Genomic DNA, 27,990 nt, shown 5'->3' with positions numbered 1-27,990 from the left:
CACTCCCCTAACTGTCACTCAGAACTTCCTTCTCAGCCCCAGGGCCCGCCTGTCCTTGGGATGACCACTGGCTCTGGAGGCAAGAAAGCATTCTGAGGACCAGGTGAATGCCTCATTTTATGATTAAGGTGCCAGCCAACTGTAGCTTCATGAGGAAAACTCAGCTGCCTTTGATTTTTGTTTGGTTGTTTTTGTTGTTGTTGTTGTTGTTTGTTTTAAGATTTTAGTTATTTATTTGACAGGCAGAGATCACAAGTAGGCAGAGAGGCAGGCAGAGAGAGAGGAGGAAGCAGGCTCCCCGCTGAGCAGGGAGCCGGACGTGGTGCTCCATCCCAGGACCCCGGGATCACGACCTGAGCCGAAGGCAGTAGCTTTAACCCACTGAGCCACCCAGGCGCCCCAATTTTTGTTTGATTTTGGTTTTGAGTGCTTTGAAACTCTCTTGCTGCTTCTCCCTGTTCTGATTTGTAGGACCGCCAAGGAGGAAACCAGTTTGGGTGTTCTGGCACCTTTCAGTGCTTCTCAGCTGAGTATGAGGACGGTTTTCCTCAGAGGAGCTCCAGATTTTATCAAAAAGAGAAATATTTCTTTTTCTCTTCAAAATGTAAATATCTTTTTTAGTATAAATAATAAATGCTCATTATAAAAATTCATACAACTCAGAGTGTATGCCCCAGCTCTGCAGTGTTAGAGATAACTATATTAACAGTTTGTCCTACATCTCTTCAGCTTCTGGAAATGTGTATGTGTGTGGTATATAAGACATGAAAGCGATCCTACTACATATTATTCTCTACTAGAGCTTTTTTTACTCAACAGTGTGTCGGAGGGAACTATTAACATCAATCCATATATACCTACCTTTTCTTTACTAAAATCAATTTGACCATTTCTTAAGGATTGACTTAGTCTGTTTAAAAATTTTTTTTGCAGTTACAGTGAATAATGTAATGAACTGTCTTAAATATATATCATTGCCTATTTGTGTGGGTAGTTTTATGGGGTAAGTTCCTGAAAATGTAACTGTTGGGTATAAAGTAATGCAAATTTTGAATCTGATGCTGCCAAATTACAGACAAAAGAAAGGTTTACACCCCGTCAACTGCTCGATGTTATCTCAAGGCTGACTTAGGCTCCAGGCACAGGAGGCACAGTTGCGTAGGGCCCGACATGGGTTTAAGGGTCATGCAAATAATTCAATTTCTTTTACAATCAGGAGGAAAAAAGTGAATATAATAATAATGAATAAATAATGTTTAATGAATAAAGCCTGGATTGTATTTTTTTATGCCAGTGCAGCCATAAAATGTACATCTAAATATTTTTTTTATAGAGAGAGTACCCTCAAAGGCAAATGTATATAGGACCCCCACAGGTCAGAATGTGGCCCTGGGTTATCCATTTCTCCACACCCTTGCAACTCTGAAAATTATCTGTTTTGCTTTTGGTGGGAAAAATGTACATAATTGTTTTTATTTGCGTTTCTTTGTTATTTGTGAGGTATTACCTCCTAAATTTATTGACCACTTTAAGTTCCTTTATGAATTGCCTATTAACATTCTTTTCTCATCTTTTTGATGAGTTGCTCATCTTTTCCTTGTTAAAAACTTCTTTTTGGGCACCTGGGTGGCTCAGTGGGTTAAAGCCTCTGCCTTCAGCTCAGGTCATGTCAAATACATACATTAAAAAAAAAAAAAACCTTAAAAAAAAACTTCTTCTTACAGTATAGTAAACATTGCATGCTTTATTTTCATACTTTTGCATTTCAGAGTTATTGGTCTCTCTCTCTTTTTTTTAAGATTTTATTTATTTATTTGACAGACAGAGATCACAAGCAGGCAGAGAAGAGAGGCAGGCAGAGAGAGAGAGAGAAGCAGGCTCCCTGCTGAGAAGAGAGCCCAATGTGGGGCTCGATCCCAGGACCCTAGGATCATGGCCTGAGACAAAGGCAGAGGCTTTAACCCACTGAGCCACCCAGGCACCCCTACTGGTCTCTTTTTGTAATATTAAAAGTGCTTCTTGTACACCAAACCTGGCAAGAATTTCCTTTATGGTATCACTTTTGCAAGGCTTACAAAAATACTTGTTGATATTTTCTTGTAGAATATCTATGGCTATTATTATATAATATCTTTAATTCATCTGGAATGTATTTTTGTAAAAGACGTGAGGTAGTTATTGAACTTTGTTTTCTAAGCACAGCTACTTGTTCCAATACCATGGGACAATAATTTGAAATGTCACCTTTAAAAAAATTTTTTTTGAAGATTTATTTATTTATTTGAGAGACAGAGACAGAGAATGAGTGGGGTCGGGGAGGAGCAGAGGGAGAGGAAGAGAGAAGTTTAAGCAGACACCCCTCTGAGCACAGAGCACAACAGGGGTTCAAGCTCATGACTCTGAGATCATGACCAGAGCCCAAATCAAGAGTCAGACACCACCAACTGAGCCACCCAGGCACCCCCCTTTATCAAATTTTAAATTTGCGTATACACGTGGGTCTATTTCTTACAACTCTTCCATCCCATCGATCCGTTTATCTATTGACATACTACAACCATGCTTTTTATCCTGTAGCTTCATGACGTTTCGGTTTCCAATAAGGTAAGTCAGTACTCCCCAGCTCCCCAGAATCCTTCACTTTCAATTTTCTTCTTGATTATGCTCATATATTTACTCTTTCTGATGAAGTTTTGAGTTACGTTTGCAAGTATGAAAAATAAATCCCAGTGAATTTTGTAAAATTTATAGGTTAATTTGAGAAGGACATGTATATAAAATGGAGTCAGCCTTTCCAAGAGTGTGGCGTTCTGTTCAGACCTTCTTTTTATGCCATTCCCGATTGGACTATGGTTTGCCCAAGCCCTGGCCTTCTCGGCAATCTCCTCAGACTCCTCTTTGTGAGGCAGGAACAGGGGCTTGCTTGTCTGAGTCTTCATGTCTTTGTGAAGCTAATGGAAGGCTTTTCTTTGCCATTTTTGGTTCATTTTGTACTGGTTTTCTAAGAACTGTCCTCTGTTCCAAAGCACTGTATCAGAGCCACCGTAACTTCTCATCTGGATTTCTGGTCTCTTTGCTTATTCTGGTCCTTTCTCCACACTGTGCCCATTACAGCCTTTTTTTTTTTTTTTTTTTTTTTTTAAGATTTTATTTATTTATTCATGAGAAACAGAGAGAGAGAAGGAGAGGCAGAGGGAGGGGGAGAAGCAGGCTCTCCGTGGAGGAGGGAGCCCGAGGCAGGACTCGATCCCAGGACCCTGGGATCGTGACCTGACTGAGGCACCCTAGTGCAGTCTTTCTAGTCAGATCTTCATGGTCCCCTGCTGGAGAAACTTCAGTAACTCCCCCATTGTATTAGTTACCTATGGCTGTCACAAACCACTACTAATATAGTGCCTTAAAACAATACAAACCTATTCTCTTACAGTTCTGCAAGTTAGAAGTCCCAGATCGGTCTCACTGGCCTAAAAGTGCCAGCATTCAGTTTGGGAGGAGCTAGAGGAGAATACATGTCCTTGTCTTTCCCAGCTTGCTGAGGTCTCCTGCGTTCTTGGCTCATGGCTCTTTCCTCCATCACTAGAGACAGCAGCTCTATCACTCTGACCTCTGCTCCGGTTGTCACCTCTCCTTCTGTGACTCCAATCCTCCTGCCTCCCTCTCATAAGTATGATCATAAGGACACCTGTGATTTAGGTGGGCCCACCCAGAGAGCCCAGGATCTTATTCCCACTTCAGAGTCCTTAGCTCATCACATTGGCAATGTTCCCTTTGCCATGTGAGGTGACATTCACAAGTCCCAGAGATTAGGGTGTGAACATCTTTGGGTGGGGAGGGCCATTCATTCTGCCTGCTGTGGCCATGGTCTGCAGGATGGATTTGCTTGCCAGTCACTCACTGACCTGCCCTAACTGGCCCTCTGTCTAACCTCATTCTGCTCTGGAACCTGCCCTCTCTGTTTCTTCCAGTTCTGGTCCAGGCTGCCTCCCCTGCCTTAGAAAACCTTTCCCCATCTCCTCCTACTACTTATCTTCCAGTCTTGGCTGAAACTTGACTTTCCCAGGAGGCTTGTGACCACCTCTTCAAATGTCCTGCATGTTCCTCCAGACATTATGAAAGGCTCTTGTATCATCTTCCATAATTCCTGACCCTGCTTATTTTGGCTTTTATACCACTGCTTGTTTTATTATTTTCTCTTCCAAAATATAAGTACTTTGAAGGTGGAGGTGACTTGGGTAGCTCTACACTTGGCACATAAGAGGGAACTTAGGAACTCCTTATGGATGAATTTATAAACATATTAATTTCATTATAAAACACAAGCTATTTCACTCTATAGGCCTCATATTAAAAGTATTTGGTCATCATTTATCCAGTAAATATTTGTTAAGTATTGATTTGTTAAGTCCTGAGCTAAGGAAGTTACAGTTAAGAAAACATCATCTGAGGGGTGCATGGCTGGCTCAGTGGGTAGAGCATGTGACTCCTGATCTAAGAGTTGTGAGTTCAAGCCCCATGTTGGGTGTAGAGCTTACTAAAAAATAAAAAATAATTTTTTTAATTAAAAGAAGAGAAAAGAAAAAATCATTTGAAAGTTATGAGGATGTTAAGATTGTAGTAGTTATGAGCACAGGACTTGAATAACAATTCTCCCCCTCCAGGAAAATGGACTTGGAGGCCAGTGAAGCAACAGACTTTAGTTCTGGAGGTCATCATCATCTGGTTCGGAAAGCAGCAGATAGTAACGTCCAGATCAAGTCTGGTCAGTCCTCCACATCTGCACCTTCTGAGCCACAAAAAACTCTCGGGAATCCACATCCAAAGATGAGAGAGCGAAAGGATGTCTATGTGGTACAAATTTCAGATGAGACCACCCCAGATGAGAGCAATAATTTAGCCAGTCCATTCTCAGATGCATCGATCCGCAGAGGTGAGCATAAAATTACCTTTATGGAAGAGAAAAGCAAGTGTTCTCTCAAAATGCTTCCACAGAGTGGATTGTTAGGAGGTTTAACTTGACCTTTAGTTTTTCCCAGTTATGCTTTACCATGAAACATGATACAGGGCTGCTGTGGCAGATGGCCCCTAAGTTGTCCAGGGTATTCAGAAATTCATAATAAACGTATTATGGAAAATAATGTGTGGTTCCCTGAGGAAATATGAATTACTCACTGACTGTAGAATGTTCTTACCTCCCTACGAGGTGATGCTATGATACTCGCTTTAGTTTTAAAGCATATTAATTCAATGCCCCTAGATATTAATTTTGTATGGCAAATGCATTCAGCCGTGAGCAGTAGAAACCTAGAGAACTGTGGCTTCAATAAATGTCTTTTTCCTTTCATGAAATATGCAGTTCAAGGCATGACCAGTGTGTCCTCCTTAGACCTTCTTAGGGCTTGGACAACTTAAAGGTGGACTGTGAGCTTTGAGTCCCATTGTGTCTCCCTGTGGCTCTCATCACCCATCTTGTGGCTGGAAAGATGCCTTTGGATCCCTAGCTTTCCAGGTAGGGAAAGGCAAAGGTAAAGAAAGGCCAAGCCTGGTCTGCTGCCTCGAAAGCTCCAAGAGGTGCCATTCATGGATAAATGCCTGAGAGTAAGCCAAATATGACTTCTTTTCAGAGGCTTTCCTAGAAACCATACCCAAGAATTTCCACTTGCATGCCGTTGACCCTGCTGGGATCTCACAGCCACCTCCATCTGTAGCTTTCTGGTTGGGCCAATTGTCCTTTTTAACCAGATAGGGATTGGGTAGTGAGGAAGCCAGGGAAAATGGAGCCATGAGCCACCTCTGCCCCCAGTGCCAGTTCTTCAGCACCGGGCATTGTGTAAGAAGAAGAGTTTTGCATTTAGTCCTTACAACAACTCTGTACATGAAGGCGTTGTAGTGTCATTTAACACATGAGGAAATCAGGTGAAGACCTACTCGCCACCATTGGAGTTAGTTATTTGGGTTTGTCTCTCCTGGAGAGCAGAGACTGGGCCCTGTCCCACTTAAAAAAAAATTATATTGGGCGCCTGGGTGGCTCAGTGGGTTAAGCCGCTGCCTTCGGCTCAGGTCATGATCTCAGGGTCCTGGGATCAAGTCCCGCATCGGGCTCTCTGCTCAGCGGGGAGCCTGCTTCCTCCTCTCTCTCTCTGCCTGCCTCTCTGCCTACTTGTGATCTCTCTCTGTCAAATAAATAAATAAAATCTTAAAAAAAAAAATTATATGGTATGCCAAAACATGAAAGTCCTATGGAAACAAAGGGAAAGTATAGCAGGGTAATGGATGAAAAGCTATGGTGTTAGGGAGCTATCACTGTTTAAAGCAGCTTTATGCAATTTACAGATCATAAAATTCACCCTTTTTTAGGGTACAATTCAACTATTCTTTGTATATTTACAGAGTTGTGCAACCATCACCACAAAAAGAAACTCATACCCATTGGCAGTCAATTCCCATCCATCCTGCCCCTTGGCCTCTGACAACCACAAACCTACTTTCTGTCTCTATGAGTTTGTGTGTTCTGGATATTTCACATCAATGGAATCCTATGATATGTGACCTTTTGAGGTTGCCTTCTTTTACTTAGCATAAGTTTTCAAGGTTCACCCATGTTGTAGTATGTTTCCGAACTTCATTCCTTCTTTATGCTCGTATAGTATTCCAACGCCTTGTTAGAACATATTTTGTTTATTTATTCTTCAGCTGACAGACATTTGCTCTGTTTCTACTTTTTGGTTATTAGGAATAATGCTGTGATCCATATTCATATTTGAGTTTTTGTATAGACATGTATCTCCATTTTTTTTTTTTTTTTGGGTAGTAGCTACCTAGGAATCAATGGATTATATGGTAATTCTGAGGAATGTTAAACATAGCGGCTGCACTATTTTACATACCAGCATATGAAGGGGGACCGTTTCTCGACTTCCTTGTCAACACTCGTTATTGTCTTTCTTCTTGTAGCCATTCTAGTGTATGTGAGGTGATACCTCTTCGTGGTTTTGATTTACATTTCCCTAATGACTAATGATGTTGAGCATCTTTTCACAAACTTATTGGCCATTTGAGTATTTTCTTTGGAGAAATATCTATACAAGTCCTCTGCCCAAAACACAGCAACCATTTTGTTATCTCTCACGATTCTGTGGATGACTGCGATCAGCTGGGCAGTTCTTGGGCTGGTCTTGACTGGGGGTTCTAATGCAGTTGTAATCAGATGGCAGCTGAGGCTGAAGTGGCCATTATGACTCCTGACACAGCTGGAAGTTGGTGTTGGTTGTAGGCTTTCTCTTTATGACTTGAGTTTCTCATCATGTGGGACCTGAGTCCCAAGGAAAATTATACCAGGTAGACAAGCCCTGTTGTGCAAGCAGCTTGTCAAGCCTTTCCTGGCTTCACACATGCTTATGTCTCATTGGCTAACACAAGTCATGTGGCCAAGCCCAGTGTCAGAGGGCAGGGGCACTACACAAGCTCTGTCCATTTTAAATTATTTATCTCCCTGTTTTTTAACTGTAAGAGTTCTTTGTGTAATCTAGGTATAAGTCCCATATCATGATACATGATTTGCAAATATTTTCTCCCAGTTTGTTAGTTCTTTCTTTCACTTTCACTTTCTTGATGGTATCATTTGAAGCACAAAACTTTTACTTCTGATGATATCCAATTTGTCTGTTTTCTTTCTTTCTTTCTTTCTTTGTGCTGTAGGTGTCATATCTAAAGCAATCATTGCCTAATTTCTGGTCACAAAGATTTACGTCTATGCTTTCTTCCAAGAGTTTTGTTTCTTTTTAAAAGAGATAGATTTATTTATTTATTTTAGAAAGAGAGAAAAAATGCACGAGCAGGGGAGGGACCAAAGGACAGAGGGAGGGGGAAGCAGACTCCGTGCTGAGTGTGGAGCCCCGATGTGAGGCTTGATCTCAAGACACTGAGATCATGACCTGAGCTGATACCAAGAGTTGGAAACTTAACAGACTGAGTCACCCAGGTACCCCAAGAGTTTTTTTTTTTAAGAGTTTTGTTTTTTATGCTTACATTTATGATCCATTTTAAACTACTAGTTTTGACATGAGGAAAGGGTCCAAATTCATTCCTTTGGTATGTGTATGTCCACTTGTCCCAGCACCTTTTGTTGAAGACTATATTTTCTTCCTTGAATTGTTCTAGCACATTTGTTAGAAATAGTTGGCCATAAATATAAGGGATTATTTCTGGACCGTAGATTTTATTCTAACAATCTTATGTCTTAAGGCTGGGCCACATTTAATATTTATTCCCTCCCAGTCTCTGATATATAGTAGATGTGCAATAAATGTTGACCACCTGAATTTCTTAATATAGGCAGCCCACACTGGGGCACATATATTCTGTATTGTGATTAAGACAGCTCAATCCTATTTCTTTGTTATCCCCCCTTCCTATACATTGACACCGCCCAGACAAAGGACACAGCTGACAATCCTGTCAGTCATCTCCAAGCAGAATTTTTTTCTCTTTTAAAATGGAGACAAAGCTACCAAACAGCTCACTGTCATCATATTTAGCACCATATTCGGAGGGCTCCAGGAAGAGCTGTGCAGGGGGAGGGACGCAAAAAGAGATGCTGACATCCTCTGTACTTGGCTTTGGCATGCTGCTGTGACCTCCTTGTTCTTCCTTATAATTCCTCATTATTTAGTTTCTGCTCGAGGTGAAGGGAGGGGAAGGGAATTGCTGCAGGCAGGCAGGCTGGTGAGAGAAGTGGTGGGAAGGCTCTGAGAAGGCCCGCAGCCTGCATCCGTCTCTGAGGGCTAACTGCCTTCTGTACCTGTGTCTACGGGTGGAGCCGGACCCCTCACAATGGCCTGCAACATCCAGAGACTTTCAGGTCACTTTGGGTCCTAAGGAGGATGGGGTGTGCCTAGTAAGGAATTAATCCCTGTTTGTCTTTTAGATTTTGGGGCTTCCATGGGTAAACCCTCAGATCGCCAATAAAACACCTGTAACAGTCCAAATGGAGTATTTTCCACAAAGAGTTCAGAGCTGTATTTCTGTGGTTATTCAATTTGCTGACTCTAACTGGTGCTCCTTTTCCCAACCTTAAAAAGTCACAGGAAATATCCTTTTTGTTAAGCATCATAAATAGATAATTACATTTCTGTTTTTACTTTTGAATATGGTATGATAAAAATAATGTTTCTGTCTCTTCAGCTTTCATTATAAAAGTGTTCCTGATCCTGTCAGCTCAGTTGGTGGTCACTGGGGCAATTGTCAGTGTGTTTCTTTTCTGGTAAGTTGTTGTTGCTGATGTAAATTAAATACTAAGTTGTTCACTTTAATTTTTATTGAATCAACTTATTTCTGATCATTGAACATTATCTGTTTTTTCTTAATCATCCATAGGATATGATATTTCTATCACTTTGTTGTTTCTGAGGCAACTCTTAGAGGTATTGGTAGATTTCTACAGTTTTGCTTCAGCTTCCTAAGCCAAGATCTTTTTGTCTTACTCTTATTTGGGGTCTATTTTATTTTCTATTTTCCCTGAGCTATTTCCACAGGCAAAAGTGGATAAAAGAAGGGATACCTGGGTGCTCAGTCGGTTAAGTGTCTCCTTCAGCTCAGGTGATGGTCCTGGGGTTCTGAGATTGAGTCCCGCGTTGGGGTCCCTGCCCAGCAGAGAGAGAGCCCAACTGCTGCTGCTTCCCCTGCTTGTGTGCTCTCCCCCTCTCTCTGACAAAAGAAATAAATAAAATCTTAAAAAAAAAAAAAAAACTGGATAAAAGAAAAAAGGTGAGATTTTGGAGGCCCCAGAGACTCGGAACACTGTTACATGCAGAAAATATTTCGGGGACTATTGCTTAAACCTAGCTCATGAAAATCTCCATTTACAAAACAAATACATAAGAAGTTGATTTTTTTTCTTTTCGCTTTCTACACATAGCGATCTCAGTTTTGTTTTTATTTTATTTTTGAAAATAAAAACGTCCCCGGGACATTTACATTCATAAGATTTGACTTACATGACTATCTTTTTATGAATCTATTTTAAGAAGCAAGTTATAGTTCTAGGTTTGATTATTTCACTCATTTGTCATTGTCAATCATTTAGGGTTTACCCCTTTGTCATGAGATTGTTTTACTTCTACTTAATATTATGTTAGTTAGAAAAAGAAACAATTTATTGTTTAACACTGTATTTTTTTTTTTTAATTAGGAAAGGTTTAAAAACTTGGGTGCTCATGAATGCTTGGTTCACCTATGCAATCTTGTAAGTATTCTTGGATTTCATAAAAAGTGATTTTTTCTAACAACTACTGATTGAGGTTCTTTATTAAAAGTTAAGTAAAGATATAACATTCTGGGGGCACCTGGGTGGCTCAGTGGGTTAAAGCCTCTGCCTTCGGCTCAGGTCATGATCCTGGCTGCCTGGGATTGAGCCCCACATAGGGCTCTCTGCTCAGCAGGGAGTCTACTTCCCCCTCTGCCTACCTCTCTGCCTACTTGTGATCTCTCTCTGTCAAATAAATAAAATCTTAAAAAAAAAAAAAGATATAGCATTCTGGAAATGACAAAATTATAGAGATAAAAAAAACAAGCAAATTAGTGGTTACTAGGAGCTAGGGTGTGTGTGTGTGCATGTTACCAGAAAGGGATGGCATGAGGGAGGTCTTGTTGATGTTTTAGTGATGGGATAGTTTCAAATCTCGACCGTGGTGCTGGTAACACATATCTACACAGATCTGTGTCATAGTTCTGTGACACGGCATTACACACACATTGCACCAATGTCAAATTAACGGTGTTGGTATCATACTATAAATATGTAAGATGGAACCATTGGGGGAAACTGGGTGAAGGATACATGGGACCTCTCTGTCTTTTGCAACTTCGTGTGAATTTATAATTATTTCAAAATAAAAAATTTTAAAAAATTTTAAAACATTTAAAAAATTTAAAAATTTAAAAATTTTAAAAATTGGCTGGCAATGAGCAAAGTTAGTTTTAAAAGCTAAAAAAAAAGCAAAGGTAATCATCTGAATATATTTTTGTTTACACTTAGTATCAGATGATAATGTATAGTAACGTATCTCTATCTCTATTTATCTACCTATATCATATGATATAATCACTGGAAGCAAATAACACATGACTTTAAATTATCCTCAGGCCGGCATTTTTTGTTGTACTGATTGTACTTGCTTGCTGCGGGAAACTCCGCCGACAGGTGCCTGCGAATTACATTCTCCTGGGATTATTTGTAAGTAGACTTTGTTAGCACTTGTAGCTCACCTCTGAAATCTATTTCTGTCGTATTAGTAATTCCATGCCTTTTATTGTGGAAAATCTTCTTGTGGAATAATACAGATAGAAAGTATTTGTGAGATGTTCTCTTGGCTGGATTCTGATTGTCGCACACTTACTTATGAGACCGTACCCACACCCTTTTGCTGAGGGAGAGGATCTGGGGACCCTCGGCAAACCTGTCTCCAGAGGCCACGTAGGGGAGCCCTCTCAGAGTCTGGGCTGCATTTCAGGAACAGCTAACTTACTGGCCCTCCGCCAGCCGCCACAAACCCATTTTGTTATGGAAAGTGGGTTTTTACATTTGGCTCACAAACTCGTGGGTGAGAAGCGTAATTTTCCTTATTTTGTAAAATGTGTCTTATTTCTGTTTCGAGTCTCACTGGGCGCAGAAACCCAGCTCAGCTCAGCTTCTCCCTGTTTCCCCACCGTGCATCTCAGTTCAGGAGGGCTGGGGACTGGGGAGTTCCAGGTCCTTAGCTCTCGGCTCCTCACTCAGGCATGGTGTGGTTGCTGGTTCACAGGGCCTCCCCTGGGGCTTCTACTCACAAGGCCTCACCACGTGGGGCCCTTCTGTGAGGATCAGTGCTGCTCTGGGCGACAGAAAACGTGTGGCTCTTTCTCTTGCCACCAGTTCCTTTCCTGCTGCTCACAAGGATTCCAGGATCTCAGCACCCTCCCATTGTGATTAATTCTTCATCTGATTCCCTATCGGATTTGAGGTAGCTTATAAAAATACATACAATATAAGAAGATAAGATAAATTGGTGGGGAAATCTGATGAAAGGGAAAAAATAAGGGTAGGAAAATAAAGTCAGTGGTTAGATGGTATACAAAATGTTCAGTCCTACGCAGTCCAAAGCAGTCTTGAGAAAGAGGAGCAAAGCTGGAGGTGTAACAATCCCAGATTTTAAGATATACTACAAAGTTGTAGTAATCAAAAGAGTATGGTACTGGCACAAAAACAGACACGTAGATCAATGGCACACAATAGAGAGCCCAGAAATAGCCCCACAACTATATGGTCAATCGATCTTCAATAAAGAAGACAAGAATGTACAATGGGAAAGGGCAGTCTCTTCAACAAACGGTGCTGGGAAAACTGGATAGCCACATGCAGAAAAATGGAAACAGGACTGCTTTCTTACAGCAGACACAAAAATAAACTCAAAGTGGATTAAGTACCTAAATGTGAGACCTGAAACCATAAAGCTCCTAAAAGGAACACAGGCAGTAAACTCAGGAACATTGTCCCTAGCAATATTTTTTGGATATGTCTCCTCAGGCAAGGGAAACAAAACCAAAAATAAACATTCGGGACTATATTAGATTAAAACACTCTTGCACAGGGAAGTAAACGTCAATTAAAACATAAAGGTGACCTGAATAGGAGAAGATATTTGCAAATGACATATCTGATAAAGAGTTAATACTGTATATAGATCATATATATGTATATTCTATCTATCTACCTACCTACCTTCCTACTTATCTAGATACACAAATGAACACCAAAAAAATCTAATAAAAAATGCAGAGGAACTGAATAGATATTCTTCCAAAGAAGACATACAGATGGCCAAGAGATGATCTGCTTGACATCACTAGTTATTATGGAAATGCAATGAAATATCACCTCACACAAGTCAGAATTGACTACTATCAGAGAGACAAGAAATAATAAGTGTTGGAGAGGATGTGGAGAAAAGGGAAGCCTCTTGCCCCGTTGATGGGAATATAAATTGGTGCAGCCGCTGTGGAAAACAGGATAGAGTTTCCCCAAACGTTTAAAAGTAGACATACCAGGGGTGCCTGGGTGGCTTAGTGGGTTAAAGCCTCTGCCTTCGGCTCAGGTCATTTTCTTAGGGTCCTGGGATCGAGCCCCACATCAGGCTCTCTGCTCAGCAGGGAGCCTGCTTCCCTCTCTCTGCCTGCCTCTCTGCCTACTGGTGATCTCTGTCATATAAATAAATAAAATCTTGAAAAAAAATAGAAATACCATATAATCCAGTAATTCCACTTCTGAGTATTTACCTAAATAATGAAAATGCAAATTGAAAAAGATATGTGCACCCCTATGTTTATTGCAGCATTATTTACAATAGCCATGATATAGAAGCAACCTAACCATCCACTGACAGATGAACCAATGAAGAAGAGATGGTACTTATACACGATGGAGTATTATTCAGCCATAAAAAGAATGAAATCTTGCCAATTTTGACAACATGGATGGACCTAGAGGTTAAGTGCAAAGTGAAATAAGTCAGACAGAGAAAGACAAATACCGTATGATCTCATTTATATGCGGAATCCAGAAAACAAACCAACACAAAGAAACAAAACAAAAACAGACTCATAAATACAGAGAACAAACTGGTGGTTGTGAGAGGAGAGGGATGGGTGCTAGGAAACCCAGGTGACAGAGTTTAGTAGGTACCAACTTCCAGTTATAAGTAAGTCACAGGGATGAAAAGTACAACACGGGGAAAATAGTCAATCATGTTGCAGTAACTTTGTACGATGACAGATGATACTAATTGTGGTGAGCATTTTGTGGTGCATATAATTGTCAAATCACTATGTTGTATATCTGAAGCAAATACAATATTTTATGTCAATAATACTTCAATTAAAAATTTTTAAAAGGGCACCTGGGTGGCTCAGTGGGTTAAGCCTCTGCCTTCAGCTCAAGTCATGGTCTCAGGATCCTGGGATCGAGCCCCGCATCGGGCTCTCTGCTCAGCATGAAGCCTGCTTCCCCCTTTCTCTCTGCCTGTCTTCTGCCTACTTGTGATCTGTCAAATAAATAAATAAAATCTTTTAAAAAAATTTTAAAAAATTCATCATCCTATTGCACTTGAGTGTGATGAACCTAGATTTGGGTCTGTGCCTGGTGGTCAAAGAGAGGAAGGACACATGCCAATGGCGAGATTTTCAGCATCCCTATAGTGCAGTGTCCAGCGTGATTTATATATTGGGAAGACTAGCCTCCACCCGAGGCTGGAGAAGACGAGCTCTCTGATGCCTACATGTGGGCATTTCCTTGGCTGCCAGAGCACTGAAAGGTCTTTACCTGGCCTGGATACTCTGCTCGTTGCTCAGGGGAGCAGGTGAGGTCTCTCAGTTCCTGCCCAGATCACACTCAGGAAGGAGTGGGGGCTAAAAGCCAGACATAGAAAGATATTGGGAATCCTGGAGCAGAGGGAATAGGATGAGGAAAGGAGGTACTTTTCCAAAAACTTACGATTTTTTTATTTTAAAATTTTCCAAGAAAAAAATGTAAATTATTACAAGAAGAGATCCAAGGTATTGGTCTCAATGAAGCTCTCTTCTCTGAGGTTTTGTTGTGTATCTCAAAGCAGGTAACAGCTTAAGAGAATATTGTAGAGGGGCAAAGAATTAGTTATACCTTCTCAATTTTTTGTTTTGAGTGAGTGTTAGGAAATATATGGAGAAAACCATTTCAGAAAAGGAGTTGAGGGGAAAATGAAAACACACACACTGAAGACAGCTTTTGTCCCGTAGCATTTACACCCCCTCGAGCCCATATTCTGTGCTCTTGAAGTCACTGGGAGAGTTTGACTTCTCATTCTCCCCTTGAGAAAACTGAAGGGGGGTTTTCGCTTTAAACCATTCCCACTCCCTCTCCCTCTCTAACCCCCGTCTTCCTCCTACCATCCTCTCCTGTCTCCGTCTGTCTCTCACATACTTATGCACTGCAGAAGATGCAGAAACATGCAGCAACAGAGCAAGCAGAAGAAGAAAATCTTAAGAGGAAGGTTGGAAGCAAGCACATTATTACAATATCATGTGCACATGGAACAGACACAGCTTTTTAAGCCTATACTGGAAAGAAAGATGGCTCTGGTAAATTGAACAAAGTAGAGAATCAGGCAGCTACTCACTGGGTTTGGAAAAAGCAGATATAATCCAGGACTCGGGGGATGGCCGTAGTTCTCGTCTCCTAAACTGGATGACGTGGGCCACCTGGAGAAGTTCAAAGCCGCTCTAGCAGTCCCCGCACCACAGTTGGATGCATCTTCGTTTTCACTCCTGGGGACTAAAGGATACCTTCTTGGCTCCTGCCATGGACCAGAGGGTCAGCCAAGGCTCTGGACTTGTCTCTGGTGGAGCCGCCCTACCAGCTGGGGAATGTCATCCTTCAGCCACTATTCACTGTTGTCCCCCTACCTGTCCACCATGCGGGAGCCTGGCTTGCACCTGGGTGCATCCTTGTTGCCTTGGTTGGTCTCATCCTCTGGCTTGACCGCCTCTCTCCTCTCTTGCACACGGCCCCAGCCCAGGCTGCGGTCAGACCCTGGGCACGTTCCTGCTTCGTTCAGCCCAGGTGCAGCTGGCGTCTGAGCCTGGGATTGGCAGCTCCACGTTCTGCGGAGAACTGCCCTCGAGCCCCATCTCCGGGGCCGGAAAGGCCTCCATCCTCATCCCTCACCTGAGGTCTGGAGTTTTGAATTCTCACCCAAGCCCTGGAGGAAATGTCGGTGCCGAGGCTGTTGGTGAAGCATCAGTAGAAATAGCATCTCCTGCTTTGATAAATTAAGATGCCATGCAGTCGGCCCCATTGGATTACTGAGAATATGGTCTACAGAAAAACCTGTCATTATTATGGTTTCGGTATTCATACTGAATACATCTTTCATTCACTAGATACGCTGAAAGATACTCCTGCGTTCTAAGAATTTTTGCTAATAAAAGAATCCTGTCAGCCTTGGGGGAATGTTAGGAAAATGCTTAGCTCCACGGTTTGTTTCCAACAATTCATTTTCCCTGTAGCGTTGCACACTAGGGTTACCATGCTTCCACACGCCCCCTCAACCCTGCCCGGAACATCTGCACCTTCAACCCTGTCCTCTGGCTTCTGGGCCTCAGGAACTGGGGTTCTGATTTGCTATGCGTTTTGTTTTCAGACAGTTCTTCAAGGTCTGCTGCTCGGAGCCATATCAGTGTGAGTCCTGGATACACGTTTCCTTTTCCGTGCGTGCTTTTCCTTGCGTGCGTGTGGACAGTGATCACAGTCTCTGGTTTCAGTTTCTACAATGCCGAGGAAATCTTATGGGCAACAGCAGCAACCGCTCTGGTGACGTTATCGCTCACTTTGTTCGCTCTTCAGACAAAAGTATGTATCACCGGGATGGGTTCCTCTCCTAAGGGAGTGTGTGGGTGCGAGCGCCTCTGCCCAGCCCGCTCTTACCCTCCTCCCTCCTGCTCACTGCGGTCCTGCGGGCCCCACCTCCGCAGCCTCCCTGCCTTCTGGCATCTGACTTTCCTAGTAACCACGTTAAAAAAAGAAAACAAAAACAGGTGAAATTAATCTTTTTTTTAAAAAAAATTTTTTTGTGACATTAATCTTAATCCTATATTTTATTTAACCGAATATATGCAAGGTATTAACATTTCTGGAATCGCTAGAAAATATGGAGCTGCTTTACATCCTTTTTTTGAACTAAAATTCAAATGCACGTCACTTCAGCCATTCTTCAAACGCCCACGAGCCCCAAGTACTGAATGCACAGCTGTAGACAAACATTTTTTTAACGGCCATCAGAATCACCTGGAGGGCTTGTGAAAACAGGTTCCTCGGGCTCCACCCCAGAGTGGCTGCTTCAGAAAGTCCCGGGCGTGGGCCCGAAAATTCACATTGCACAGGTGGTGCTGATGGTTCGGTACCTCGCTTGGAGAGTTAATACTTCCAATGACTCTTTCGGTGTGAGGAGGAAACAGAGGAAGTGGGAAAATACTCTGACAAAAAAATATATCGTAGATTCAAGGGTCTTCTTTTGCTGCATAATTTTATTCAGGTCAGAAGATGATATTCCCCTTCCTTTAAAAGAAACCTCATCTAGGGATGCCTGGGTGGCTTAGTGGGTTGGGCCTCTGCCTTCGGCTCAGGTCATGATCCCAGAGCCCCGCATCGGGGTCTCTGCTCAGTGGGGAGCCTGCTTCCCCCCCCCCCATCTGCCTCTCTGCCTACTTGGGATCTCTCTGTCAAATAAATAAATAAAATCTTAAAAAAAAAAAAGGGGGACGCCTGGGTGGCTCAGTTGGTTGAGCGGCTGCCTTCGGCTCAGGTCATGATCCCAGCGTCCTGGGATCGAATCCCACATCGGGCTCCTTGCTCCGCGGGGAGCCTGCTTCTCCCTCTGCCTCTGCCTTCCACTCTATCTGCCTGTGCTCGCTCTCACTCGCTCTCTCTCTGACAAATAAATAAATAAAATCTTTAGAAAAAAAGAAAAAGGAATCCTCATCTTTCCCAGGCTGATTTGGTCCCTGATTTATTAAAAAGGTGAAACCAAAAAACATATTAATGAATTTCAAAATAACAAAAGAATCATTAGCAATAATTTTTGAAAGTATAGTGTATTTTTACTAAATGTATGCATAGAAACATGAAAAAGGTGCCCAGTTAACATTGGTCTATTTCATTCCATTACTGTATTCTGTGCACAAAACTTTTGAGAAAATATGACTAATTATGATCATACTAGACATACAAATTTACATCCTATTTATTCAACAAAGCTTTTTTAGTAGGGGAAATCTCATACAAATACAAAAATAGGATAGTATAATGAACTCTCTTATATCCTTGGCTCCTGTGATTTCCTCCATATTTGCTTCTGAAGCATGTTCCAGTCAACAACACACTTTTTAATGTAGTATTTTCCCGTGGTAGGGAAGAATGGATTTTCATGGTTACCAGAAATGTTCCCGGTAAATTGTTAGCAAATGGGTCAGTGTCTGTCTATGGGTATCAAATGCATCTCTAAACATCCTGAAGTTCCTTATAGATGATAACTGAGTTGTTTTTTGTGCTATGTTTCCTCAGTGGGATTTCACGATGTTGAACGGAATCCTGTTTGTTTCACTCTTCGTACTTCTTATCTATGGAATTCTCTTACTCTTCATACGATCATATGTAAGTGGGATCTCGTTTGGGAACTTCAGAGAACTGTTAGAAATGTAGGGTGACTTGCTGGTTGTGTTGGCCTAGATCCTCTGAGAAGCAGATGCTCAGTGAGGTGAAGCAGATGAAGACTGTACTGGGAGAAATGTCTCTGGGAGGAAAGGGGCTGGGTTGTTGCGGGGGGCTGGAAGACCTGGTCGACCCCAGTAGCATATCAGGCACCAAGTGAGGAGAGGGAAGGTGGGTGGTGGGTAGCCCAGATAGTGGTGGTAGTAATAATCCAAATATTTATTAGGTTGGTTCCATAGCTCTTTACAATACCATCTGGATGCAGTTAAGGAACTCTGTTTTCTACTAGATAGATGAATCCCAGTTCCTACTGTAAACTTCCTTTCACAAATATCTACACTATATAATCTTACACACATTTAAATGAAAGACTCCGATGGACACTTGTTGTCCAACCTTGATGTAAGTATACATGCTTGTTTGACTTGGGCAATTTTGAATTCTTCAGACTCTAGTAATCAGGTATTTTCTTACTATTAGCTCAGTCTAGAAACACTGCCCCTCCCACACTGTGTCACTGACTCCTGATTTATGCCCTTCACCAAGAATCTTCCCTGGTTTGCAGAATGCTCTATTTGCCTAGGATGAGCTTTCTTGTCCTGAAGAGTGAATGACATTATTTTTCTTACATGTTATGCACCACCTCCTTATCCTCTCCAAATAGAGAGCCAACCTCTTTGGCATTCAGACCATTCTATTCTGATTAGGGCTATTTGGGTTCCACGGAACAGACTAGCTTGAAGCAAAGACACAGGGGATATTCATGGAATTTCTATGTAGGAAGCAGTGACAGGATTCATAGAAATGGAAATGCTCCCCCCCCCCTCTTGGTCTGAGTTGACTGGCCAACTCTGTAGAGTAACAGCTCCAGCACAGCTGATGATAAAACAGACTCTGAGAATTTCTGACTGGCCTGGTGCATCTGTTTGATCCCAGTCACATATAAGGTTTCTGGTCAGTCTACAGAGTCACTGCTTTTGGAGCCGATGTCTTCCACCTCTTGTCACTCAGCTCTAGCAGGGGTACCTGAAGGGCACTATTTTCAGAGTGACCTTGTTCCAAGAGCTGAGTATAGGTGCAGATACTATAGAAGGGTTATGAGATGGCAAAAAGTAAAACATATCCAGAATGTTCAATTTGCCCTACCACGCCTGAGACGTTTAACACTTGATAAAACTGATTTGGCAAGGGTGCAAACATATGATTGTTTGCTGCAAGGAATGGAGTGGATGCTGTGGACCATGATGTTAAAAAAAATGCATTTCCCCACGGATTTGACTTGCCTTAATATTGAGTCCTTATCTAACAGCAATGGTCCAGGTGAGTCCTTTCATTATTCCGAATCTTGTTCTTAATGTAGATTGTTTCTTCTCTTTGCAGTGGCTGCATCTGTTGTATGCTGGCCTTGGAACTATAATCTTCTCACTTGTAAGTCCATTTCTCCCTCACTTTGACAAAGCATGTGGTTTCTGCATTGACAATGCCCCTAAGCCTGTGTTAGCCCCAGAGTCTAGTAGAGTCAGGAGTTGACCGGAAAGCCCTCTGGAAGACTTCACCCTCCCCCTCCTCCTTTCCCTTCTTCTTTTTTCTTTATAAAGACAATTTTTAGAGCCCTTTTAAATTCACAGCACGACAGAGAGAAAGGTACAGATATTTCCTGTATCCCCCCTGCCCCCACACATGGCCTCCCTCATGATCCACATCCCCCACCAGACTGGTACATCTGTTTCACTGTCGAAACGACCTGGGCACATCACAGTCATGTAGAGCTTACATCAGATTTCACTCCTGGTGTGGTACACTCCGTGGGATTAGATAAATATATACTGACATATTCCGTCATTGCCACCTCATACAGAGTATTTTTTACTGCTCTCAAAATCCCGTGTTCCACCTTTTCATCCCTTCCCTGCCTCTATCCCGAGGTAACCACTGATTTTTTTCCCGTTTCTAAATTTTGCCTTTTCCGTAATGTCATATAGTGGAAGTCATTCAGTTTGCAGCCTTTTCAGAACAGCTTCTTTTGCTTAGTGATGTGCCCTTAAGTTTTCCACATCCCTTTGTGGCCGGACAGTTCATATCTTCTTAGTGCCGAGTAACGTTCTGTTGTCTATGGTGCTGCGATTTATGGTTCCATCCACCTACTGAAGGGCATCCTGTTTGCTCCCGTGGTTTGGCAATTTTGGATAAAGCTGCTACAAACACCTGTGTGCAGGTTTCTGTGAGTTTTCAACTCCTTTGGGTAGTTGAGTCATACCAAGGAGCATGATTCCTGGATTGGAGAGTAAAAGTATGTTTAGTTTTTTTTTTTTAAAGATTTTATTTATTTATTCGACAGAGATCTCAAGTAGGCAGAGAGGCAGGCAGAGAGAGAGGCGGGGGAGAAAGCAGACTCCCTGCTGAGCAGAGAGCCCGATTCGGGGCTTGATTCCAGGACCCTAAGATCATGATCTGAACCAAAGGCAGAGGCTTTAACCCACTGAACCACCCAGGGACCCCCAAGTATGTTTCGTTTTATAAGAAACTGCCAAACTGTCTTCTACAGTAGTTGTACCGTTTTGCATTCCCACTGCAATGACTGAGAATTTGTTGTTCTATATCCTCAGCAGCATTTGATGTCATAAGTGTTCCAGAATTTGGCCATTTTAAGAGTGGTATCTTCCTGTTGTCTTACTTTGCATTTCCCTTATGACATATGAGGCAGAGTTTCTACTAGTGTGTTTATTTTCCACCAGTATACCTTCTTAGGTGAGGTGTCTCTTAGGAACTTTGGTCCATTTTAAAATCAGATTGTTTTATTGTTGAGTCTTTTTTTTTTTTAAATTTTTTTATTTTTTATAAACATATATTTTTATCCCCAGGGGTACAGGTCTGTGAATCACCAGGTTTACACACTTCACAGCACTCACCAAATCACATGCCCTCCCCAATGTCCATAATCCCAACCCCTTCTCCCAAACCCCCTCCCCCCGGCAACCCTCAGTTTGTTTTGTGAGATTAAGAGTCACTTATGGTTTGTCTCCCTCCCAATCCCATCTTGTTTCATTTATTCTTCTTCTACCCACTTAAGCCTCCATGTTGCATCACCACTTCCTCATATCAGGGAGATCATATGATAGTTGTCTTTCTCTGCTTGACTTATTTCGCTAAGCATGATACGCTCTAGTTCCATCCATGTTGTCGCAAATGGCAAGATTTCATTTCTTTTGATGGCTGCATAGTATTCCATTGTGTATATATACCACATCTTCTTGATCCATTCATCTGTTGATGGACATCTAGGTTCTTTCCATAGTTTGGCTATTGTGGACATTGCTGCTATAAACATTCGGGTGCATGTGCCCCTTTGGATCACTACATTTGTATCTTTAGGGTAAATACCCAATAGTGCAATTGCTGGGTCATAGGGCAGTTCTATTTTCAACATTTTGAGGAACCTCCATGCTGTTTTCCAGAGTGGCTGCACCAGCTTGCATTCCCACCAACAGTGTAGGAGGGTTCCCCTTTCTCCGCATCCTCGCCAGCATCTGTCATTTCCTGACTTGTTGATTTTAGCCATTCTGACTGGTGTGAGGTGATATCTCATTGTGGTTTTGATTTGTATTTCCCTGATGCCGAGTGATATGGAGCACTTTTTCATGTGTCTGTTCGCCATCTGGATGTCTTCTTTGCAGAAATGTCTGTTCATGTCCTCTGCCCATTTCTTGATTGGATTATTTGTTCTTTGGGTGTTGAGTTTGCTAAGTTCTTTATAGATTCTGGACACTAGTCCTTTATCTGATATGTCATTTGCAAATATCTTCTCCCATTCTGTCAGTTGTCTTTTGATTTTGTTAACTGTTTCCTTTGCTGTGCAAAAGCTTTTGATCTTGATGAAATCCCAGTAGTTCATTTTTTCCCTTGCTTCCCTTGCCTTTTGCGTTGTTCCTAGGAAGATGTTGCTGTGGCAGAGGTCGAAGAGGTTGCTGCCCGTGTTCTCCTCAAGGATTTTGATGGATTCCTTTCGTACATTGAGGTCCTTCATCCATTTTGAGTCAATTTTTGTGTGTGGTGTAAGGAAATGGTCCAATTTCATTTTTCTGCATGTGGCTGTCCAATTTTCCCAGCACCATTTATTGAAAAGGCTATTGTTGAGTCTTAAGAGGTTTTTTTTTTTTTTAATATTTCAGATAACAGTCTTTTATCAGATGTGTCTTTTACAAATATTTTCTCCCCTCAATGTCTTGTTCTCTCATTCTCATGACATTGAGTTTCACAGAAAAGGAGTTTTGAATTTTAATGAACTCCAGCTTATGCATTATTTCTTTCATGGATTGTACCTTTGGGGTCATATCTAAAAAGCCATTACCACACCCAAGTCATCTAGGTTTTCTCCTATGTCATCTTCTTAGGAGTTTTAGAGTTTTGTGTTCTACATTTGGGTCAGAGATCCATTTTGAGTTAATTTTTATGAAAAGTATAAAGTCTTTGTCTAGATTTGTGTTTTTGCATCTGGATGTCCACTTGTTCTAACACCACTGGTTGAAGAGACTATGCTGCTCCATTGTCTTGCCTTTGCTCCTTTGTCAAAGGTCAGTTGCTTATATTCATGTGGATCTATTTCTGAGCTCTCCAGTTTGTTCCATTGATCTATTTGTCTCTTCTTTCGCCGGTACCACACTGTTTACCTTACTGTAGCTTCATAGTAAGTCTTAAGCTACAGGTAGCTTCAGGTAGAAGTCAGGTAGCATCAGTACTCCAACTCTGTTCTTCTTCAGTATTGTGTTGGCCATTCACACACACTTATCTTCATAGAATGTTCTGTCTTGACTGATCAGATGGTAGTGGGTTCTCAGAGCTTATTAGCATTAGTGTCACTAAAGTTGGTATACAACCTCCCTACTGCTAAATATGACTGGCCCTAAAAAACTAGAATGTTCTGTCTTTGCTTTTTCACTTAAAAATAATGGCCTCTATATCTTGGCAGACATGGATTGAGTTCATTCTCTTTAAAAGGCTGCATGGGGGGCGCCTGGGTGGCTCAGTGGGTTAAGCCGCTGCCTTCGGCTCAGGTCATGATCTCAGGGTCCTGGGATCGAGTCCCGCATCGGGCTCTCTGCTCAGCAGGGAGCCTGCTTCCTCCTCTCTCTCTCTCTGCCTGCCTCTCTGCCTACTTGTGATCTCTCTCTGTCAAATAAATAAATAAAATCTTTGAAAAAAAATAATAAAAGGCTGCATGGTATTCCATTTTATGCTTTTATCATGTCACATATTTTAGGTTTTCTCTTTAATTTTTTTATTTTTGGCATTTCCAAACATACCCAGAAGTAGAGAGAATGGAGAAATGAACTCCACACATTATCACCCAGCTTTAAAATATTAACATTTTGCTACATTATGTTCTTTTTTGTTAGAATTATGTCCTATCTTATTTTTAAATGTCAGAAAAATTTAGACCAGGAGGCTAAGGTTACGTATGCACATTTCAGTTTTCTTACTCCCTCTGCTGATATGAAGGGAACGGACTTGTGCTTGTTTACCTTCACTCATATGCTCTCATCCTTTGCATAGAGACGCCTGCTGTTACTCTCTTGTGTCCTGTTTCAGGCATAGTTTGTTTCCAGGCAAAAGTACATTGGTGTTTCTCTTCCCAGTCTGGAGGCAGAACAAATAGTCTTGTAGGCTCAGGCCTACCCAACACTAAACAAATAAGGGGAGAGAGAGAAACTGAAATTTTTTCAGAGGGTTAGGGACAGGATGGTTAACCACCAGAGCTGTAGGGGTGAGGCAGGGTGTTAACCCCAAATGTTCCTGGGGTTACTCTCTCACTTTTTCAAAAACGGTTCACGTGGGAGGTATACTCCCAACCACCAAGTCGTGTCTGTGAAACGATTAGAAGTTGTTTACCCTCTAATAAGAGGAAATAAGAAAAAGTCAGGAGGTTAGAGGAGAGGAAGAGAGAAAAGTGCTTCTCCACAGAAGTCAGGTTGCCAGGGTGATAAATGAAGGCTGGAAACTCAGCTCCTGGGCAGTCCGTTTTCTAGGGTGACCAACTGCCCTGATTTGCCTAGCACTGAGGGTTACTAAGGACACACTCAAGTCCTGGACAAACTGGAATGACTGGTCACCTAGCTTATTTCCCGCCCTCCAAAGTTGCTAGAATCAGTCATGGGGTGGGGGGAGCAGTGAGGAGAAGGGATTCAGTGTCCAGGTGCAGCACCTGTTTTGGCATCCAGCCTTGGGTTGGACTTCCTTCTCTGCCCTTCGCCACAATATGATCTTCCCTTCTTGGAGGCTCAGTTAATCTCTCCTGCCTCCACTGGGTGGGTCACACTTTACGTGGGATGAGGTCTGTATTGAACTGGCATAAAGCTCATATCAGGAGGTGCCCTTTCCTCCTTCTCTTTTTCCCTTCCTCCTTATCCTTCCCAGTCTAAGTGGCAACTGGGGCCCACAGAGAGCTGATACCACAATCACTTGGGATGGGTCTGACTGATGTGACTATTGTTGTAAATGAATTATTTTAAAGCATCCTTAAAACCCCAAGTATTCTCTATAGTGCCAGCATTGATCTGTCTGGTGGGGCTCTGTGGCTCTGCCCCACACTAGATCTGGATACAAAGATCTGGATACACACTAAAATCTGTATACAAAGAAGTAAGGGGCCACTTGTTCCCTTTTCCTCCTCTAATGTACTCCTGCTGCCCGGGGCTGCTCACCCGGCAGCAAGGATAAGGCCAAGAGGTCTGCCTGATTTTTCTACGGATGTTTTAGGAGCTCCTGATTTTACCTACTGGAGCTGAGCTAAACATTTATTTTGGGAAATATTTAACCATCTACAAATTCTATCTTCCCTTACTTCTGTTTTGGAAATTTCAACATCATCATAAAACCATCCCAAAGTCAGGGCTTGAAAAATGGTATCATCCCAAGCTTCAAGAATTCAGAATTATTGCTGGGTGTGAATCTAAATGTCAGGGACCATCTTTATTTTTGTTCTTTTTTCAGCAAGAACATGTGGGGAAATCACAAATACAAGGAATTTTGTAGTTTATCTCTGTGTCCAATTGTTCTACCTGCTCTACCTCATTGGCTAAAGGCCCCAAATTTTCTGCATTTAGAAAGCAAAAGAAGGCTTACAGATTTGGTGCCACTGGCATCAGGAGGATGGCACACTTGCTGTAGTAGGCTGAAGACACACCTGGGGACAAAGTGAATGGTTGAGGCTGTAAAAAGATCAAATATAGTCACAAATTGACTTTCTGAACTATATTTACTGATGCTAAAATATTTTTTTCCAGGTAATTTAGGATTCTTATGTGATAGAAATGTACAGTTTAGGTAGCTAATCCTTCTTTCTTCTCTTTAAGTACTTGGTGATGGATGTACAGCTCATGGTGGGAGGGCGCCACCATCACTCTGACCTGGACCCTGAAGAGTATGTTTTTGCTGCCCTGAACATCTACTTGGACATCATCAACCTTTTCATTTTTATTTTGCAACTGATTGGACTGGGACGGTAGTCATGTGGCGAAGACTAGTTCATGCTAAAATGAGGGAAGGAGGGATGCCTGTGACATGTTGCCAGGTAGAGACATGCGGAGGTTACCAATTTATAAAACTTTTATTTTAAAAAAATTTTAAATTATTATTTTTTTGTGAAATGAAACCAAGCATTCAGTAGATGGTAGCTGTAGCTGTGACATTTTTAGTTCCATTGGCACATTGCAAAACTTTCTGGGGAACACTTCTGATTTTTATAAATTCAAGAGATGAGTATCATAATTATATACTAACAAACATTTGTAAGATGTCTATAACATTGTTGAAGTTTACCAGGCCGTCTTTAAAGCTGTAAACAACATCTCTGTACATGAATAAATTTGATTACAGAAATCTGTATTTACCCCTTCTCTTTTCTTGGACATTCTGTGGACATTCTTGAATATTATGACATGACTTTTTTTTTTTTTTCAAGAGTGAGATAAACTAAAGAGTTCTACCTTTTCCCTAAGTCCCAGGGTCAGACTGGAGAGAATAATAGCAGCCATGTAGTAGGGGGTAGAGAGAATTAACAGTTAATTGTCCCTGTCCCACCTCTATTTGTGGGCTTATCTCAGCAACCACCTCCCCTGATTGTCTGGAACTACTAAGAAAATTATTTTAATTATGATAAAATACACATAACAAAATTTACCATCTTAACTACTTTTAAGTGTACAGCTCAGTAGTGTTAAGTACTTTCACAGTATTGTACAACCAATCTCCAAAATGTTTCCATCTTGCAAAACTGAAACTCCATACCCACTGATCAATAAGAAGTTTTAATATTTTCCATGACTTATTTATACATACCTTACATAACTGGTTTGATTATGCTCCTGAAGGTCATAGATTAGACAGATCTTTATATTCCTCCTGGAGTCTCACACCTTGTTGGTATGAGATGCTCAATGAGAAAATTTTCACCGGGATACAAAAGTTCACACTTTCAAATCCATCCAGAGGAAATTTGGCTACATCCTTGCCTCACCTGTTTGTAATCCAGGTGTCGGTCAAGCCAGTCTCTGGTGCTTACCCCAGCAGAAAGTCACACCTGCAGGATGAACAAAGGCAGGGAGCAGGCCCACCCTTGGTGTGCTTCAGGTGGTTCAGGGAGGGAGTCCAAGAGGAGAGATTTATGTTATGTCAGGTGAGGGAGGACCTCAACTTTTAGACTCAGGATTTTGGACCTTCATCTTGTAGGCCTAAGATTTTGATTGCAGTATCATGGTGAAGGCACTGCTATAGAAGAATGTCTGGCCATTGCAGGTGGGTTATGGCAGAGAAGGAAGGGTTAGAGAGGAAGTCTGTATCAGAGCTAATGCAGAGGCATACACTGAAGGCACTAAAGGACAGACCTAGGATGATAAATGGGATAGAATGAGTCAATCATATGTGATTGTGATAATGGACAAAAAAGGGTGTTGGAAGTTGATGTCTGATTGGATGACTCTTCAGGGCAGGGGAGAAATAGGGCAGTCCCAGATTTCACTGGGGGTAATTGTCATTTACTAAAATAAAGCCATCTTAGGAAAGAGGGAAATGACTTGGGGGGTTGTGATGTGAGAAAAGGTTTAGATATTTTGACTATGTGGGAACAGGAAATGTGAATCTGGCAGAGTTCAAGGGCTGAAGCTTGGGGCTAGAGGTAATTGGGGGCCATCGCAGGTGAGAAATGAGGCCGGGAGGACAGATGAAACAGTCAGGAATGACATACATAGGGGAGTCCAAAGACCAGATTCCAGAAATGTCAGTAATTAGTAGACTGAAGGAAGAAAAAGAATATTGGGTAACGAAAACAACAGTGAAAGCGTAACGTTACAGAGGCTGGGCAGAGCCTTCCAGGAAGGTATTGGTGAGGTGTTGCTATAATTCACGTAGGGCTGCGAGGTCTCAGAAACCTTGAGAACACACTACACTGTTTCATTAAACCTACACCCAAAGGTCACAATAAAAGCAAGTGCAAGACCAATGGATTTGACAATGACTGGATCACTGATTTGGAGAGCAGCGAGGACAGAGTGCAGACTTCATGGAGGCAGGAGAAGTTGTGGAAGGAGAGAAATCTGGTTGCTTCACTCCTGGAAGGAGAGAAACAGCAGGGGAAGGCAAAGGTTGTGTGTTTTTTACTTCTTGGTTTTTCACTCCCCAGGATGGGGGGCATTTGGGGCACGTTTGAAGGCAGGAGGAAATGAAGG

The 27,990-nt window shown here is 41.9% G+C and overlaps 1 protein-coding gene across 2 annotated transcripts; it reads left to right on the top strand.

The window, feature by feature from the left end:
- Positions 1–3: 3 nt before the first annotated feature.
- On the top strand, positions 4–26,142 carry LOC101670915 (protein lifeguard 1). Of its 2 annotated transcripts, XM_004776436.3 has the most exons (11): positions 21–103; positions 472–604; positions 4,659–4,927; positions 9,181–9,259; positions 10,187–10,240; positions 11,140–11,230; positions 16,206–16,243; positions 16,327–16,414; positions 18,125–18,214; positions 19,652–19,699; positions 25,621–26,142. In XM_004776436.3, coding segments are annotated over exons 2-11 (912 nt in total). In that variant the 5' UTR covers positions 21–103; positions 472–602; the 3' UTR covers positions 25,774–26,142. The 2 variants fall into 2 exon arrangements, with proteins under 2 accessions (XP_004776494.1, XP_004776493.1); XM_004776437.3 differs by lacking the exon at positions 472–604 and having other exon boundaries at positions 4–103.
- The last annotated feature ends 1,848 nt before the right edge of the window (positions 26,143–27,990 follow it).

The sequence above is a fragment of the Mustela putorius genome, unplaced genomic scaffold, assembly GCF_011764305.1.
Source record: "Mustela putorius furo isolate JIRA1106 unplaced genomic scaffold, ASM1176430v1.1 tig00003845_pilon_pilon_pilon, whole genome shotgun sequence".
Taxonomy (NCBI): Eukaryota; Metazoa; Chordata; class Mammalia; order Carnivora; family Mustelidae; genus Mustela; species Mustela putorius.
This window is presented reverse-complemented; position numbering and strand designations above follow the sequence as displayed.

Coding starts and splice junctions, on each gene's coding strand:
- LOC101670915 (XM_004776436.3), top strand. Junction 9,260..10,186: donor GTCAGTGTGTTTCTTTTCTG/GTAAGTTGTTGT, acceptor TTTTTTAATTAG/GAAAGGTTTAAAAACTTGGG. Junction 18,215..19,651: donor TACTCTTCATACGATCATAT/GTAAGTGGGATC, acceptor TTCTCTTTGCAG/TGGCTGCATCTGTTGTATGC.